This window comes from Triticum dicoccoides, chromosome 3A (genome assembly GCF_002162155.2).
Source record: "Triticum dicoccoides isolate Atlit2015 ecotype Zavitan chromosome 3A, WEW_v2.0, whole genome shotgun sequence".
Taxonomy (NCBI): Eukaryota; Viridiplantae; Streptophyta; class Magnoliopsida; order Poales; family Poaceae; genus Triticum; species Triticum dicoccoides.
Window position 1 is genome coordinate 630,912,494 of NC_041384.1, and position 19,310 is coordinate 630,931,803.

The 19,310-nt window shown below is 41.0% G+C and overlaps 1 protein-coding gene across 6 annotated transcripts; it reads right to left on the bottom strand.

The window, feature by feature from the left end:
• Positions 1-43: 43 nt before the first annotated feature.
• On the bottom strand, positions 44-14,485 carry LOC119269730 (sister chromatid cohesion protein PDS5 homolog A-like). 6 transcript variants are annotated; one of them, XM_037551634.1, is made up of 28 exons: positions 14,235-14,484; positions 12,931-13,128; positions 12,531-12,712; positions 11,580-11,700; positions 11,197-11,409; positions 10,900-11,116; positions 10,664-10,809; positions 10,439-10,596; positions 10,204-10,353; positions 10,076-10,121; positions 9,811-10,002; positions 8,457-8,636; positions 8,082-8,233; positions 7,552-7,681; positions 7,178-7,324; positions 7,028-7,096; positions 6,781-6,905; positions 4,797-4,914; positions 4,393-4,527; positions 4,118-4,308; positions 3,836-3,986; positions 3,609-3,746; positions 3,434-3,511; positions 3,002-3,319; positions 2,871-2,899; positions 987-1,060; positions 411-502; positions 44-328 (listed from the first exon to the last, which is right to left on the bottom strand). In XM_037551634.1, exons 1-28 carry the CDS (start codon positions 14,325-14,327, stop codon positions 293-295), a joined length of 3,879 nt encoding a protein of 1,292 aa, XP_037407531.1. In that variant the 5' UTR covers positions 14,328-14,484; the 3' UTR covers positions 44-292. The 6 variants fall into 6 exon arrangements, with proteins under 6 accessions (XP_037407531.1, XP_037407532.1, XP_037407529.1 ...); XM_037551635.1 differs by having other exon boundaries at positions 987-1,057; positions 14,235-14,483; XM_037551632.1 differs by having other exon boundaries at positions 411-499; positions 10,664-11,116; positions 14,235-14,485.
• Positions 14,486-19,310: the final 4,825 nt, after the last annotated feature.

Sequence of the window (19,310 nt, forward strand, 5' to 3'; positions counted from 1 at the left end):
GCATACGGCAGCCGCATGGATTAAATAGGTCAACGACAGAAACTAACAGACGATACCAGTTCTGACATTTCAACTTCCACGGTTTTACTTCGATCAGATAAGTTACGAGGCTGATAATGTGAACACTGACTCCACCATCCACTTCTCTATTTACAAGGTTTCACGGATGGTATGTAAACCAAAGATTTTGTATCATCGCTGCAGTGCTCACTAGCGCATGTACAAAAGGTATTAGGGAACTCAGCATATGTATGTCTAAGACACGTCAGCTAAAACTTCAGTTAGATGGTTATTATGTTTGCGCCTTCCTTGATCTGGTCCGTCGAACCTGGCAAAAAAAAGAGGAATGTCCGCTCAAGGTATTCACAAATGAGGGATGAATCATGCATATGCTTCCCAAATGCACTTACATTGTCTATTGTGTCCGCAGTTGATCCAGCAGAATTCTTTGCATTTCTCAAATCCAATGCTCTCTTGCTTTTCTTCTGGAGGGCAGCCACTGCTAAAAAATAGAAGGTTGATCGCTCAGCTATATTTAATATATGGACTGCAAATATACAGCGAAACGCATAAAAGGTAGCTGCACGGCTAGTCACTTGGTGACATAAAACAGTCATGATATTGCCATTTCTGCATGACTGTTGGCTGGAAGTACTCCCTCCGTTCGGAATTACTTGTCTCGGAAATGGATGTATCTAAAACTAAAATACGTCTAGATACATCCATTTCTGCAACAAGTAATTCCGAACGGAGGGAGTAGTTGTGTGTGAGTTGTGACTTGTGAGCAACTTTATTGGACGAATGTTCAGTCAGGAAAGACACTTTTAGGACATAAGGATGTATATGATTCAAATGAATCACATATATAGTGCATCAACACTACCAGCCTGTTACAACTGTGCAGTTCGCATAACATATGGACTTTAAGAAGCGCCAATGTGAAGATAACATCGTGAATCATGTCTTGGTTACTGGAGATGACTTGCCTGTTTTGTTGCTGGAGAAAGGACGCTTCACAAAATTACCATCACAATCACCAACATCTTCCTCTAGTTCACTGCTACAAATCGAAACGTAAGTAATCATGGATGGATACTTGACAAAGGTTTTCAAACTGAAAAATATAAATCATTTGACACCATATAACAGGAGCAAAGAAGCAGCATCTTATTCTTATGATGACTATCATCATCATAAGTTAAAAAAAAAAATTGAAAGCACTATTGTTTAACAGTTATTTTGTATTATGCTAGGCGCTGCATATAAATTACCAGTGTAGATACCCACAGACCTTCAACAAAATATATGTGGTTTTGGACATACTCCCTCCGGTCCTTTTTAGTCTGCATATAAGTTTTGTTTGAAGTCAAAGCATCTCTACTTTGACCGAATTTATAGAAAAAAGTATTAACATTTACGATGCCAAATCAATTTTGTTAGATTCATTACGAAATGTAGTTTCATGGGATATATATTTGGTATGGTAGATATTGATATTTTTTAATATATATTTGGTCAAACTTTACAAAGTTTGACTTGACCCAAATCTAATATGCGGAGTAAAAAGGACCGGAGGGAGTAACAAATATTGGCATCAGGTATTTATCAATAAGCAGGAAGTACACTTTGAACTCCCATGGTATTCTTGCAATAAGTGTAGAATGTGGTGCTATTTCAAGGGGGACTGGGAAGCCCGGCCCGGCCAGCCCAGCCTGACCCGGCCCGGCCCAACACTGCTCCCAGGCCGGGCTCAGGTCTAGATTTTGAGCCCGATGGCCGGGCCAGGCCCGGGCCCATCGTTTTTGCGCTTTTCTGAAGGGGCCCGTCCTGAGGCCTGGCAGGCTTTTACGTGTTTGGGCCAGGCTTGGCTAGGCCCGGCCCAAAGCCCGGCCCAAAGCAGCCCGAGGTTTGGCCAGGTATAGGACAGCCAGATATACTTGTTAAGATGCACAAGAACTGGCAAGTGCAATCCTGAAATCCAAGCCACAGCGAAATCCAAGCCACAGCCGAACTGACTTCACCAGTGACACCCATAGACTAATACTAGCTGGTACTCAGCTGTAAAGCACTAAAGCCCATATCTGGATCTGATATTTGGAAACACACTAAAGTTCCTTTATATTTCATCTTAATTGCATGTATATTGCAATATCTAGTTCATCTCAATTTTTTCACAAAATTTCAAATTCTGACACAAAATGTGATATTTCTGTTTCTCAAAAAGCGGATAAAAATCTGACGATCGTCAGCTGCCCTGCTCTTCAAACCACATTGTTCTATGACGGAAGTCCACATTCTTTTTATTTAGAAGTTTGTGTGTTCTAGCTATGCCCCATGTGACCCACGTAAAATTTGGTCATAACCTAGTCCAAAGTTCAAAAATATTATGTGACCATTGGTGCCATACTTGAACATACATGGTCAACTAGCGACTACAATAGCTGGTCCAAACTTCACTTTACTCTTTTCTTAGCCCTAGACAGATTACCAGGAATACAAGTTCTGACATACAGGGGTTTGCCTTATTTGGTAACGAATTGCTTGTACTATTAGGCATAGACCCAATAATTATTGCAGATAACTTGAGATGTCATGCCATATACTAATTCTACCACATAAAGCCACACACATAGACAATGAGAAAAGCTCCCTATCGTTCCATTCTAAATAGTGATGTAACATGGACAACAATCATGAATTAGCAGACAGACATAGATTTAGCAGAGTTTGCAGGGCATGCATGTCATTATGCTATACTCGCAGTTACGCAAAGCATGGTATCACAAGACAAAGTACTGTTTAGAACATATTCTTCCAGGCGGAGAACATTTCTGAAGAAGGAATACATGTTAAATCGTTTGTTTGCTTACCAATCTCTGAGATGACAGTCAGGAAAGTCCTACAAAAATAAGTAAATAATATAAATTGAGTTTCCATGTGCCAATCCACAGATAATCCAATGCTCAAACATATAGTTCGATCAGACACTAGCATGCTGTACCTCTGTTGACATGGTGTCCTTTGAAGATATCGTCTTCAGATCTCTAGAATCAGCTTCATTGGTCAAACCCAAAGACCCTGGAGATGACAGCTTTGTGCCGGCGGAACCACAAGATGACACGTTGTCTTTTTCCAAGATATCCAGGTAATTTTTCTTGGGGACATCTTTAGCCTGGACTGAACTTTTCTTCGTTTTCCCTTGCTCATGACCACTTACAAACTGTCCAAATAATGGTTTGTTTGATGAGGAACGAGTTTGCCTTTTAGGAGCAGATTCTTTAGATACCCTCTCAGTAATAGTAGACCATGTAGTATCCTCCTGAAATTAATGTTGATGAACTAAAACTATAGGACCATAACAGAAGGCACAAACTACATATATGTATATATACACAAACAAGAGACCAAGGGTGACACAGCAGACAGAATGTACCTGTTGGTTATAAGGTTCATGAGCTTTTAGAATTCTCTTCACAAAAGTATCAGTAATTAAATCTAGTTGGCAGCATTCCTACAAAAAAAAACCGATCTGGAGAAAATAAGTCAATGCAAAAATGAACTAAGACAAGTTCTAACAAACATGAGAATAAATAGTAAGAATAACCTACATCTGCTTTTCTCTCACTCCAAGACAACCTATAATAAGATGAGGGCAGGAGAATATGGCGTGGAGAATCTGATGTCTTGCAATGCTTATCAAGTTCTTCTACCATAAGCAAACCAATTTTTGAGAGAATGTGCAGTTTCTGTGAAGGCGGTTAGGAAATTAGAACCTGGTGAAGAAATTTATAGGCAAATGAAAAATGTCAAAGCGGTAGCCAAAAGAGACATATACATGAGTGATGCCAGAATCAATCACATCCTCAGCCTTTTGAACAGCACGAAAGATGCCCAAAAGAATGGATACAGAGCTGGTGGCAGAGCCATGCTTGGTTTGGCTTAGATCCTCTATTTCAACTAGCTCTCTCAACATCACAATAAGTGGGCTGTCAACAAACAAAGGGAAAAAGGAGGAAGCTATTACATGCTTGAAACTTCGAATGTTTCCAGCCACAGGAACTAGTTGAGCAACAGAAAAAATGCCAATGGGATTCAAACATCTGAAACAAGAACATACCTCCAAAACTCAGCCGAGCCAGTCTCCTTTTCACAAAAGTTAAAAGGAAACTCCTCATCATATGCAAGCGTATGGATCAAGAAAAGGACAGCATATGCTGGGTGTTCTACAATCGAGTCATTGCTGGTTTTGTTCTGGTGAACAGAAACTCCTCTTTGCTCTTTTACCACTTCGGTTAAGTACCTAAGTGACTAGAATACAAGGTAACAGAATAAGAATCACCTCAAGTTTATATGGTATATATATACGAGGGAACTAGAAAAGAAGATACATACTTCAGTACGAACATCTCCAGCGCAATCTGTTGATGCCAATGCAAAAGCACATGCATATCTAACAGGTATTGCATGCTTCTTCAAAAGGCCAAAAAGTTTGTGAATGAATGACTTGCGAACAATATATGAAGAATCCTGACAACCAGACACAATACATGTAATATTATAAAGAGGTAGAATACTGGCATGCATAAAATATGGAACTACGCAATGTGAGTAGAGATTAACCAATGTAGGTAAGCAAAATAATGCTGCAAACAGATGTTTATTTACAGCAAAGGTTCTCAAAATCTATGGCAAATCAAATTATCAAATAATTAGAAAGACTAGTGGGCAGAAATGTTAGCCCCTACATGAAAAATAAAAATTAGATACTTGTTAGCAGTGTAGCATATTGACAATACCCTTGCCATGAGAAGGGCAGTGCGAAATAATTCTGGAGAAATGAGTGAATCCCATCTTGTAGCTAGTCGTAGTAAAGATTTCCCAGCAGCCAGTCTAAGATATGGCTTATCATTTTCACTGGTGCAGCATAAGAACCAGAGTGAAAACACAGAACACAAGTAAATAAATTCAGGGTTAAGTTGTATCAATAAAGAAAATAAAAAAACATTTAATATTGTATAAGTGCTTTTAGCTTGAATAACATTCAGTTAAGTTTGCGAGCATTAAAACCACACATTATACCCTACCCTATTTACTTTCGAAAAATGTCCATTTTACTACCCCGAACAAAGTGAGTGGTTCACATAACCCCCTGATCATTTATTCTGCTCTTTTAACCCCCCGATCTATCCAATACCGTTCACAAATCATCTTAGCTGGGTTTGCTTAAGTGGTTTGCTGACATGGCAGGGTCAAAGTGGTATTTGACCAGTGGGACCCTCTCCGGTGACCCGTCACTTTCGCTGCCGACGCCGACGCACTGCTGGGCTGCCCTGGATACATCGACGCCCGACGGTTTCCTCAGTCCGCGCCGGATGCAGAGCTGAGGTGGAGCGAGGGGGTCCGCCTGGATCTGGAGAAGAGCACCACAAGAGGCAGGCAGGCTGCCATGAAGTAGCGCACGGTGGCGGCAGCAGTTCGCGCAGGAACCGTGGTAGGAGGCCGGAGATGCTCGCCTGGATCTGGGTTAGGAGGGGCGGCTTGGTGAGAGAGGTTCGACCGGGATTGAGGAGGGCGGCGAAGGCCGGTGGCGCGAGGCGATGGGGATCCTGGGACTGCTCCCCAGCACGGCTGCTTGTCTGCCCCAACGACCTGGCCACTGGATTCGGTTCACATGGCTGCTAGCACGCTGCAGCGGGCCGGGGTGGGGCGGGGAAGTGCGGCGGCTTGCCGGGATCCGGGGCAGGCAGTAAGGAACGAGGACAGGTGTGGTGGGTCGCCGCTACCGCCGCATGTTGTCCACTGGTGGGCCTGGCGTGTGCTCCAGACACCCCAGCCCGGCGTACAGGTCGTCGCCAGCGGACCCCGGCTCCCCGCACCTGTCACCACCGGTGGACATGCCGCATGCGTCGTCGACCATAGAGGCCCGAGGTTGCACAGGGAAGGAGGAGAGCCCACGGTCAACAAAACAGCTTGACCGAGTCCAACTCAACAAAACCACCCGACCAAATCCACTTTGGGTGGGTATTGAACGGGATTGGCTTCATTAAGGGGTTATGTGAACCATCGATTTTGTTCAGGGGAGTAAAATGGACTTTTTTCTTTACTTTCTTCTTTCTGCACTCCCGATTGGTGAGTCTTTTCTTCCAGTAACCATTCAAACCAAACTGACCACCTAATCAGCAATGCTTACTTGCTGATTCTCTCTTTAAAATAAGTTTGGTGAGTTCCTAACTTCCTCATTATACTAACCAAGAAATTCTCTCACAAACCCCACTAAATTGACCACCTAATCAACGATGTGTAATTGCTGAATTCCTAAGTTCCTTGCATTATACTAACCAGGAAGCCTCCGGCTGAAAAAAGGCGATGCTCGAGATGCACTAGTTCATCACAGTAACCCAAACACGAAGGTAACAGAAACCTCATGAAAGTTACACAGTATACGACTTGTAGAACACTAAGCATTAGGCACATCTGCAAGTTCTACAATTTTGCACCAAATTGACCACTTGTAACTATGACTACCTATCTTAATGCAAAGATGTGCAAATTATGTTTATCACATTCAACAAGAAAGGAAACTTGACCACACCACAATGAATTATGTGTTCCAATAGTGCTTGAAAAATATACTCGTAGAAAAGCTGATCAACTGATGCACTGTAAAATATCAGTTAAAGAACTGGTGTAATCAGTAGAAAACAAACAGAAGGCTACAACAGTGAAGCATCTATTGAGAAAACAATTTAAAATAATGTGAGGAAGCAGAAAAATACGAACCATATAGTAATGGGCGTGAATTCTTCGCGAATTATATCTAACAGCATCTTCAAGAAATTCTCTATTCGATCACGGGCAGTAGTTGTTGGTAAACAACTTTTGACAAGTGCTTTGAGACAATAAATCTACATTGGCCACAAAACAATTAGAGAGCAAAAATGAAAATTCCATCGTGAATTTTACTCGCATGTGGAACTCCCTACTAGATCTACCATGAGTTGAATGTTTTATTTTGTCCAGAACTTACCTTCAGTTTGCAAGAGAAACTGCATGCAGAATTTTCATCGGAGGGTGACAGTTCCGGAGTTGAAACAAACTGCATAAACCATAAACCATAGCAGACATCAAATTGCTATGTCTTAGTCCAGATATCACTGCTAAAAAATATATTACCTACCTCAGGTGAGACAAAAACACGTTGAACAAAATTGATAAATTGGTCGTCATATGATGTATACATGGAGGGAGAATACTCCAATATTAAGCCCAACGACTGTAATAGAGTTGGGATATTATGGTTATCATGTAGACCACCAACAACTTTCTGCAGGGAAGAGAGGATCATATAAGTCGTCCACCAAAGTACGCCTTCATTAAAAACAAAGGCATGAAAAAAATAAGAAGAAACAGCTAGCTACCAAAAACATTGTGACCATTTTAGCATCAGAAACAATCATTCTGCAAAGGTTTGAGCATTTCCATATGTAAACAATTGTCATCTGGGAACTGGGTCAGTGAAGCAATTGTAGAACAGAACTAATTAGTACCTACCTTACATAATTTGGCAAATTTCTTGTCATCTGGAGACTGGATCAGTGAAGCAATTGCAGAAATGGCATATTTCGATTCAGCACGTGTTCCTTCAATACACTTTTGCTCCAGTAAGAGGTAGACATCACTACTGGAAAAAAGACAACTTACTATGAGTAAAATATTCATCTTAAGATAACTAAAGATGGAGAGACCTACCACACTTGCAATCATTAAATACAAAAAAGGTATTGACATTTTCCTATCCCTACATTTTCTTTATATTACCGCCCATTGCACTTCTAGATTGGTAAGGTGGTGAATAGGAGTAAAGTGTTTTTCGCCAGTTTTTAGTGAGCTCATACAAAATCTCTGGAGAAGAAGAAAAAAAGGCAAACAGGAGGATATTTAAAATTTCAAAATGGCCATTTAGTTTCAGGCTTGAGTAATACATTGCTGATTCATCAAACATGAACCATTCATAGAGCAATTATCAACAAACAGACAGATCAAGACAATCCAACTTCCAATACAATGACAGTTTATTTTACCTGAAATTAATAGATAATTTACACGGTGATTTTGCCAAATATGCCAACATTTGGAGACTCTTCTCATTTATCAGGACTGAGTCTTCGGAGAACAACTTTAGCAAGTACTCCTCTGAGCCTCTGAATAATGATGGAAACGCCATTGCAACTAGCTACATGATTACACATTTGAGTCAGAAGTATAGAAGATGACCCTTAAAAGGAGATGAAAATGTGTGCATGAACTAAAAAACAGATGTGCCGTTAAGCACAAAAAAGTTTAATCAATGGTAAAAACTGAAATGCAGTAAGCTTCAAAAGATTGCATGCTTGCAGCAAAGAGAAGTTCATATTCCTAAAAGAAAACAAATAATTTGCCGGCTATTAATAACTTACCAGTAAAAGATCACATGCGGACTCTGCATAATGGGTTAATTCATTTCTGCAGGAGAAAAGAACCTCCAAAATGGCACAAATCATCTCCCAATTAAATAGTGAATGCGAGAGTTTTGTAGACAGTTCTTTGCAGAAGCTGTAAATTTGGTGTTTGTTGCCAATTCTCTTGAGAAATGAATCCTGCAGTCATTCAAGCACGAACTTAGATATAAACATAGACATTTGATTTGGGTATGTTCTATGATACAAATCTTAAAAAAAAACTCTTTTGCATAAATAATACCATGTGGAGAAAAAAAGAGTTGAATACACATATGGCTGCTCATAGTGGGAGTAACATAAGTAGTAACATGCGTGCCACATAGGCAAAAAATATGATATGGCAAGTAATTAATGAGGAGAGAGGCAAATGGAGTAACATAATATGTTACCATCACATAGCGGTTCCCAATGTAAAATGACTCTACAAAGTAATAAATGAAGCTCTCTATGTTATCACACACATGACACTACCCACTATGAAGGTAGTAACGTATACTAGTAACATATGCATGTTACTAGTCTAAGTTGCTCACCACTATGACTAGTCTAACAGGGTACTAACGTACTTGCACTAACTTGTAAACTGGGACCATTTAATGCTCCACAGAACTCACAGTTAGCAGCTTAATAGTTTTGACAGAACAAGGAAGAGTCGGGCATTCCGTAGTTTGCTGAAAGCTAGAGAGATTTAGCATCACGCAAATGTTCAAGTTCAAATTTGACCTCATGATGGGAAACAACACAATGCAGACCCACCTTGAAAACAAAACAATGCAGATCCCGCTGGAAAGACAAGACAATGCAGATCCCACTGGAAAGACAAATTCACTTTGTTTGTTTTCCATGTGCACTAAACGAGTTCTACCTAGACTTTCCTTTGCTCTATCTCTTATCTCTAGGAAGCTCCTTTGAGACTACCCCTTGTATTTGCTCTCCTTTGGATATTTTACTTTTACTTTTCCCTCAATCTCAGTATTATTATATTCTCGGTAGAACCGTACTGATTGCGCAGAAAAAGAGACTGGCTCGATTTTCATGATAATCATTTAAATCATTCAGTCCTCAAACTGGAGGGCATGTACATGTTCCCATGCAAAATAATCCACATGGTATATGCCACCGCTGATGACTTCTAACTAGGATCATGCAATAGGAATTAAGGATGCCATGAAAAAGAAACATACGAATATTAAACTACGTTTGGGAAGTATACACCACGGCTTCCTCAGTAAGTTTATAGTTGAGCAAACAAAAGCAGGAGAAAACAAACAATTTACTGTCTCGTCAGTTAAAAGGACCAAACGAGTATTACTCTGATTGATCGAACTGTTGCAAAAGTAGTGCCCTCTTTGCTTATTTCAGCCAAATCCTTAAATATGTTATTATCCTTCATCTGGTGCAAATTCTCAAAGCAGTCTTCAACTTTAGAGATGTCTGTAAAGGAAGCGGACATCTTCCTTAATGACGCACAAATTTTCTTCTGTATTTCATCTGAAGATTCTTCCTGTAGCACATACAAGGTTCAATTTGAGAAAAAAGTTCACTAAATGTTCAGTATCTATTGATGATTTACAAACCTTCTTTGCTCGAAGTGATAAATATGCTTGCATCTCCAGTTGCAACCTAAAGGAAAATGTCTAAATGTCAAATGTGCTTCACAGAGTTATTACATCATCATAGTATATACTATGCTACAAGTGTTTACCTTCTTTTCTGAGAAAAGATGGCATGCAAAGCCTTAACATGTTGTGATTTGAAATAAGAAAAAAACTCAACCCAATGCATTGCTCTTTCTTTTGGAGAAAGTGGTGATGGAAAGAGTTCTTCAGCAAAAATAAGCCCCATATTGTGTGGCCTGCCAAAATATAGAAGCCACAACTCAACAAAATAGGCATGACTGAGTATGAGAGAGAGAGAGAGAGAGAGAGAGATGAACAAACCTGAAGGATTCACAATCTTTGTCAAAACAGAGAACAATAAGTTTAGCTGGGATTTGTTCATAGTGAGTGTTAATTGTCGCAGTTCCTTTGGAGCATTTCTCACAGTAATCTCGATACAAGTCCAGCAACTTATGCATTACATTCTTTCTGACAGATATCTGAAAAATGTTTCAGTGAGGCACCATCAAGAAACTGCTGTGCAAAATAACAATAATACCTGCTCACCTTTTTGTCACGTAGCCTCTCTGCTGCTTGTAATATCAACTCAGAAGGAAATGAGCTTAGATTTGATTTGGCCAAATCACAAACTGCATAAACAGCTCGGATCCTCACTTTGTCATCAAAATCCAATAACCTTCCTTCAAGAGATTCTGCCAAAAGGAACAAGACATCCACATGAAAAGGATGCTTACAGATGGTAATGTGCATATAGTGACCACAGATAAAAGTAGTAGTCTTACTGAGAACATTCTGTGCTACATTTCCAGATGATGCAGCAATGTAGCATGCTTTTGCTGCATCAATTGCAGCAATTCTTACTTCTGCAGATTTGTCAGAGAATCTCTTCAAGAATTCCCTAAATAATATCTGGTTTTCTTGACCAAAGCGAAGATTAGAGAAGACAAGAAGCCTCCCAATCAGGTGCACTGCCTCCAGTCGGATATCAACCTGGTCACTCTAACGAGGTAGATGGTGCTTGTTCAGGGAGAATACGATCCAATATAATAGTGTAACAAAGTTAAAAGAAAATAACATACCAGGAGCTCATGAGTTAAGCATGGAATAACAGCAAAAAGCATCTGGGGTGCACACTGGAATATTTCCAGAATAATTTTATGATGCGGCTTCTTGTGTTCATTCACCGGTGCATCCTTGCTCAAAATGCATGATGTCAAAAAAATTCGAACAATGTGCTCCAATTTCTCAGCACAGTTTTGAATTATGTCAACAGCAAGCTTGTGGGCTCCTCCCTGCATGGGCAACAAGAAGCAAACAAGCATTAGTTTGGATCAAAGAACAATAATGCAGGCTTCCAGATATCTAAGTTATTCATGCAGAGAAGAACATATTGTAAGGAAACATTACTCGCATGATCAGCCTCAACTTACTGTTAGTATTAAATGAACAGTAAATATGTTACCTTGTCCTCTTTTACTAAATTGCGGAAAATCACATCCAGAAGAGGCTGAGTAACTTTTTCATTTAATATTTGTGTCATTATTGATAGCATAGCCTGGTGCACACATTGCTGAAGACCTTGCCTGTAAAGAGTTTCACAATCAAGGAGTTAACCACTTAATGAAAAAAAATGCGATTTAAATTTTCAGAAACAGTAATTATGTGTGGCAGACACCTTTGAACATGAGCAGGTCATGAATTAGCACACATAACGTAAAGCAAACTACTTGCATAATGGAATTTCTGCTCTTGCTGAGCCAAGGATAACAGTTTGGTTTCGAGTATAAATTTGTTTAAGGAAATGAATGTTGCCAATTATCTTAACATGTTTAAGGACAACAAGACAATAGTACCACAAGGTGCATACACAACTCTTTTGTTGGCCAAGACATGTTCACCAAATCACCTCCATAAACTAGGTACATCGCCCGTTGCACTTGATAAGGAACCCATGAGATCCATTAAGTATTGAAAACAGCAAACATGATAGTGCACACTGACATTTACTGTGATACATGGAAACGGAAACCTGGCGATTTGACAGTTCATAGCTTTCTCCATAAATAACAATAATACCTAGAAATAGCCAGCTCAATGGAAGAACAAACATAGCACTGTATATTTACAGTTTGCGGTAGACAGTATTGGAGATCTTGATGGTGTGATACACAGTATTAGAGGTCTTGATGACTTCATAATTCCAAAATCTCAAAATGGGAAGACAGTACAAAAAGAAACCGGTTGATAGGACATAAGTGAAAAAATGTACTCATGATTTTCAAGTCAAAGTCGGTATGAGTACGATCAGTGTATCTACAATTGAAAGATAGGTACTGACAAATGAGCACAGCTTGATTCTTGGTTGTAACCAAATGTAGGCATATAACAACAAGAGCAGTAGATTTAGTCTTACTTCGCTGCCGAGAAGAATATTTTGGCCATATCAAGAACCAAGTCCTGACAGCCAGTGTCAACCATAATTACAGAGCATCTAAGCGCAGCAACATTCTCCAATATTTTCATCCTTCTCGTAAGATATGGACTCTCGGTGTCTGCAAGCCCTGAAAATTCGCTGATGAAGAGCCTAAATATTTCCTGAGATAAAGCAGTTGACATAGTGTTATAGGAGTGTGGTCCTTATTCCAATTGTTCTTTGACATTAAATAACTCAAAAATCGAAAATGGATAACGTTACAGAAATTATCTGACAAATATGACTGTTAGTTAGTGCTTCATATTTTCACAACTCTAAATGGTAATGGTACAAGAAGTCAGTGACAGCCAAGCATTGAAAGACATAAGTGTTAAAATACCTTAAATATTTCATCAGTAAAAGGTGGATCAGGTGCAAGGATTCGCATAACTTCAATGAAGCAGACAGCAACAAGAAGTCTGACATCCTTGTCCTTGTGGCTAAGTAAAGTGTTCTGGACCAGTGATTTACTCAAAGGACGTAGAGCATCTTGCAGAGAGGAGGACTGACTCAACTCTGATAAAGCACTTTCAGCTTGCTGCAGATAATAACAAAAACATGTTATGGAAGTAAATTCAAATTTATTCATAGAAAAAATAATGAAAAGAAACAACCAATTAGAGAAAATGCCAAGCTGCAAAGTATTAATGTGCCACGCTTTTCCCTTTGGATGATTACGGTGAGCTAGCCTGCATCCCTGTCCTACTATACTAGGTTCAAGGGTTCAACTGTCGGAGGGGTTGTCATAGTATAGATGCATTAAACAAAAGTATGCAAATATGTAACCCCTAATGGGAGCTAGAGAACAGTTCAGGTAGAGATCTAACAATGTATTTGTACAAAGCCATTGCTCTAAACTCCCCCAAACGCTGGATATAATACAAGTACAGTACAACCAAATCAAAACTGTATTCTCGTATAACAGTAAAAAAGGCAAATATCCGTTTCAGGGAAAAAGGGAAGGACCGAAATTAACCCACTTGATCTCCAGTTAACCTGTTTATCATGTAAAATGGATCGAAATACTCAAATGTTACTGACGGTTTAAGATAATGAATTGGTTGAAGCCTGAAAAATCAAATCTCCTTTGTTCCTTATCCATAAATCTCCATAGTACCTTCCTTCATATTACCAATTCACAAAGCAGGCAAACTTGAAACAACAAGTGCTCACAAAATTGTTTACTGATGAAATAATAGACATGTGACAATTAACTGAAGGTTCTCTGACTGCCTCCAGTTGGCAGGGAAATAAACGGTACTGGTACTCTTTCAACAAGTTTCGAGCGATCATAAACACCATAGATCCATGCCGAGTTGACACTAAACACCTCAGAGGCTTTGCTCAAACTGTCAAACATATGCATAGTGAACATACAACCTCTTCAGCATCGCTGCCCCTGTGCCCCCATCACACGAATTACTACATGGTGCTCGAATTCCCAGCCCCTCGTAACCCCATGGAGGTTGGAGCGGAACCGTGAACTACAGTCAGTGTTCGAGAACCCCCAAAAAAACACTAAAATCAGCGGTGCCCTTCGAGGCAATTTCAAAACCCCAGAAGCAGCACAGCGTCTCGCGAGGACTGTGAGCGAGCGGGTTTAGATCGGAGGAGGACTGGTTCGGGACGGACGGGGGCGCTCACCTTGAGGAGCTTGATGAGGGCGTCCTTGCCGAGGCGCGGCTGCCCGAGGCGCTTGCCGACCTCGCTCACGACTTGCCCCGGCGAGCCAGACATTGCGGCGGCGGCGGCGGCGGCGACGGCTACGATCTCGGGGCCCGAAACCCTAGGCTAGTGGGCTAGGAGGCGGTGGGGCCGTGGGGGTGGGGGTGAGGGCCGGGAGCCATGGATGGAATTGCGAGTACGGAAAAAGGCAGTCCGTCTCAGAGCGGGGCGGGGGTGTTGGGGTGGGGAAGGGATCGGAACGGGGACGGCGGGCTTTTGCCGTTGCACCCTCGGCGTACCCTCGGCGCACCTGCCACACTGGCAGCAACATTTTCCCCAGGGACCCAAAGTATATTTTGCTTAACTAGGGGAACGAATATGAAAATAAATAAGGCCCCCAGATAGTACATTCGTCAATTTTGTGACGGGCAAAAGATATATTTAGGCTAGGTTTGCAAAACTCGAGGAGTTATTATATTTTTTAATAACAATAACATGCTCGAGGAGTCTGGAATCTGGAGGAACAAGGCACCAGCCAAATTGGTTTCCCGCCCATGGGGAAACAGCTCCCGCGCTCGGAGCATCGGAGAGCTGGGCTGGATCAACCGATGTTAATCCGCCCGTGGGGGCATGGCACGTGGAACAAATGTAGGCCCTCAGCCCAGTTAGCCCACAGGGGTTCAGTTTGCCCATTCTGGATAAACCGCGCACGAATAACGCAGATAAATTTGCGACGTAACCAATGGGAGCTCCTATAGGGCGCATAAGGCGCCGGGAACGCAGCGAGCGCGCGCCGGCCCATGTGCGGGTCGGGACGCTGCCTTTTTTTCTTTTCTTTTTGATCTTTGCTTTTTCTCAATAATTCGGGGTATCAAAAAGTTTTATATTTCAGAAAAAGTTACTAATTTTGCATAAACTAATCATGATTTCAAAAAACTATTCATGATTTCAAATAATGTTCACAAATTATAAAAATGTTCACAAATTTGTAAAAAATGTTCATGATTTCAAAAACTTATTCTTGGATTAAGGAAATGTTCATGATTCAAAAAAATGTTCATAATTTCAAAAAATGTTCTCAAATTCAAAAACATGCTCATGATTTAAGAGAATCTTCAACATTTTGAAAGAATGTTCGGGATTTCGAAAAAATGTTCGTTTTTTTGAAAAAATGTTCATGAATGCTCACAATTTAAGAAAAATGTTTATGATTTAGAAAAAAATGTTCACGGTTTTGAAAAAATGTTTACGATTTTAAAACATGTTCGTGAGTTTTAAAAAATCTTCATGATTTCAAGAATGTTCACAGTTTCAAAAAATGTTCATGATTAAATAGAAATTTTCACGAATTTGGAAAGGAAAAACCTAAATTTTAAAAAATCACATATTTAAAAAATGTTCATCATTAAAAAAATCACGAATTTATTTATTTATTTTGCAAATTGAAAAACAAGAATAAGAATGATAACAAATATTACACGCATGTGCTACACATGTTACCATGTTGTTTACACGGATATTACTGATACTTCTCCAACGTATCTATAATTTTTTATTGTTCCATGTTGTTATATTATCAATCTTGAGTGTTTTATAATCATTTTATAGTCATTTTATATCATTTTATATCATTTTTTGGTACTAGCCTATTGACATAGTGCCAAGTGTCACTTGCTGTTTTCTGCATGTTTTTTACATTGCAGGAAATCAATATTAAACGGAGTCCAACTGCAACGAAACTTCACAGAGATTTTTTATGGACCAGAAGACACCCAGTGGGCCAAGGCAGCGCATGAGGGGGTGCTCCGAGGGGAGCACAACCCACCGGGGGGCGCTATGAGGCCCATGCGAGCCTTGGTGGGTTGTGCCCACCTCGGGTGCCCCCCGGACCACCTCTGTGCTCTATAAATACCCCAATGTTCCAGAAACCCTAGGAGTCAACGAAAATCAATTCCAGCCGCCGCAGAGTCCAGAACCACCAGATCCAATCTAGACACCATCACGGAGTGGTTCACAGTGGCAGAGCTAGGGGACCAGTACGGACCCTGGCCCCCCCTATGACATTGTACAATTCGAATGATTTTGTACTTAAGGCTAGTTTAGACATGATGTTTAGACAAAATTAGCTTTCTTGGCTCCCTCTAAGTGAGAATCACCATGTTCGGCCCCGTTTAAGCTCCAATCCTGCCTCCGCCCCTGGTGGTTCTGGTTCACCACTTACATTGGTGCCTCTCCGGTGATGCGTGAGTAGTTTTTTTGTAGACCTTTGATGATGCTTGAAGCTACATCGGTATTTCCCCAAAGAGAAAGGGATGATGCAGCACAGCGGCGGTAGGTATTTCACTCAGATGTGAAACCAAGGTTATCGAACCAGTAGGAGAACCAATCAACACAACGTAAACAGCACCTGCACACAAATAACAATTACTCACACCCCGACGTGTAAAAGGGGTTGCCAATCCCTTTCGGGCAGCGGCGCCTCAAGATAGGCAAACGGGCGTGAATAAATTGTAGTAGATTGATAGATCGAACGCCAAATAAAGTAAATAAGAATAAAATGCAGCAAAGTATATTTGTATTTTTGGTTTAATAGATCTGGAAAAAAAAGCAAAGGAAAATAGATCGCAAAGGCAAATAATATGACAAAGAGACCCGGGGGCCGTAGGTTTTCACTAGTGGCTTCTCTCGAGAAAAATAACAAACAGTGGGTAAACAAATTACTGTTGGGCAATTGATAGAACTTCAAATACTCATAATGATATTCAGGCAATGATCATTATATAGGCATCACGTCCAAGATTAGTAGACCGACTCCTGCCTCCATCTACTAATATTACTCCACACATTGACCGCTATCCAGCATGCATCTAGTGTATTAAGTTCATGGAGAAACGGAGTAATGCAATAAGAACGATGACTTGATGTAGACAAGATCTATCTATATAGAGATAGACCCCATCGTTTTATCCCTAGTAGCAACGATACATACATGTCGGTTCCCTTTCTGTCACTAGGATCAAGCACCGTAAGATCGAACCCAGTACAAAGCACATCTTCCCATTGCAAGATAAATAGATCAAGTTGGCCAAATAAAACCCAAATATTGGAGAAGAAATATGAGGCTATAAGCAATCATGCATAAAAGAGATCAAAGAAACTCAAATACTTTCATGGATATACAAAGATAGATCTGATCATAAACTCAAAGTTCATCTGATCCCAACAAACACACCGCAAAAAGAGTTACATCATATGGTTCTCCAAGAGACCATTGTATTGAGAATTCAGCGAGAGAGAGGAAGCCATCTAGCTACTAACTACGGACCCGAAGGTCTACAAAGAACTACTCATGCATCATCGGAGAGGTACCAATGAAAGTGGTGAACCCCTCCGTGATGGTGTCTAGATTGGATCTAGTGGTTTTGGACTCTGCGGCGGCTGGAATTGATTTTCATCGATTCCCCTAGGGTTTCTGGAATATTGGGTTATTTATAGAGCAAAGAGGCGGTCCGGTGGGCACCCGAGGTGGGCACAACCCACCAGGGCGCGTCTGGGCCTCCTGGCGCGCGCTGGTGGGTTGTGCTCTCCTCGGAGCACCCCCCAGGCGCAGCCTTGGCCCATTAGGTGTCTTCTGGTCCAAATAAAATATGTGTAAAGTTTCATTGCATTTGGACTCCATTTGTATTGATTTCCTGCGATGTAAAAAACATGCAGAAAACATCAACTGGCAATTGGCACTATGTCAATAGGTTAGTACAAAAAATGATATAAAATGATTACAAAACATCCAAGATTGATAATATAACAGCATGGAACAATCAAAAATTATAGATACGCTGCAGACGTATCAGCATCCCCAAGCGTAACTCCTACTCGTCCTCGAGTATGGAAGTGATAAAAACAAAATGTTTGATGTGGAATGCTGCCTAACATGTCGTATCATATTTCTTTTCTTTGTAGCATGGGCATTTGGACTTTTATACTGTTCAAAGCAATAGTCTAGTTTTGACATGATAACTTAAATACTCGAGCATATCAACAAGCAACCATGTTTTTCAAAATATCAACGCTAAAATAAGCTATCCCTAGCCCATCATGCTTAATCATTGATCCATTCATGAAACACACTCGCATATTAAGGGCCTGTTCTGTATCTCTCCGGCTTCTAACTTCACAAAATCCTGGCATGAAGCTGACCCGAACGCCTAAGCTACGAGAAGCCAGAATTGAGAAGCTCAGCCAGATTCTAGTGTAAAAACGTGAAGCACCAAAAGCCCGACTCCAGGAAAATAAGAAGAAGGAGTTGCCCATATTTACGACCAGAGTGCCACCGCCAAGAAAACGGTTCAGCCCTCCCCCACCCAAATCGCTACCCACCTCACCTGAAGAAAAAAAAACAAATCCCTCCCGAATCCCTACGCACTCCTCCCTCAATAGTTCCCCCTCTCGTAACCCTAGCATAGTTCAGCGCCGCCAGTCCACCGCCACCGCTTCACTTCCGACTCCCCATTGTTGCTGGCTAGCTATCTCTCCGCCGCCAGATCGGGCCATCCCAGTCTCTTCCCGTCGAATCCCATTCCTTCGGGGTAGTTCCCTGCTGCTAGCCAGGAGCAGTGAGCTCACGGGAAGGAGACGCCATTGACGCCCGAGCCAGGAGCATCATTCCGAACTAGGCTGGTTCCAATGGGCTGAAAGAGGCGCTGAGCAGGCCAACTGTCTCATAAGCTGGGCTGCCAGCCGAATCTGGCGATAGGAGAACCTGCGGCGGCACCGAACGGATGGGATTCGCCAAGTAGAGTGAGAAGTTGCTTTAAGAAGCTGGTTATGTGAAGTTTGGTGACGCTGGAGGGGTTCAGAACAGGCCCTAACTACACCCAATGCTCAAGTACGATCATAGTGCCTCCAAATTGGTGCTTTTATAAGAGAAGATGGAGACTCAAATTCAAAATAAAAATTGTATAAAGTAAAAGAAAGGCCCTTCGGAGAGGGAAGTAGGGATTTGTAGAGGTGCCACAGCTCAAAGCAAAAAAATTAGAGATAAAATTTTTTTGGGAG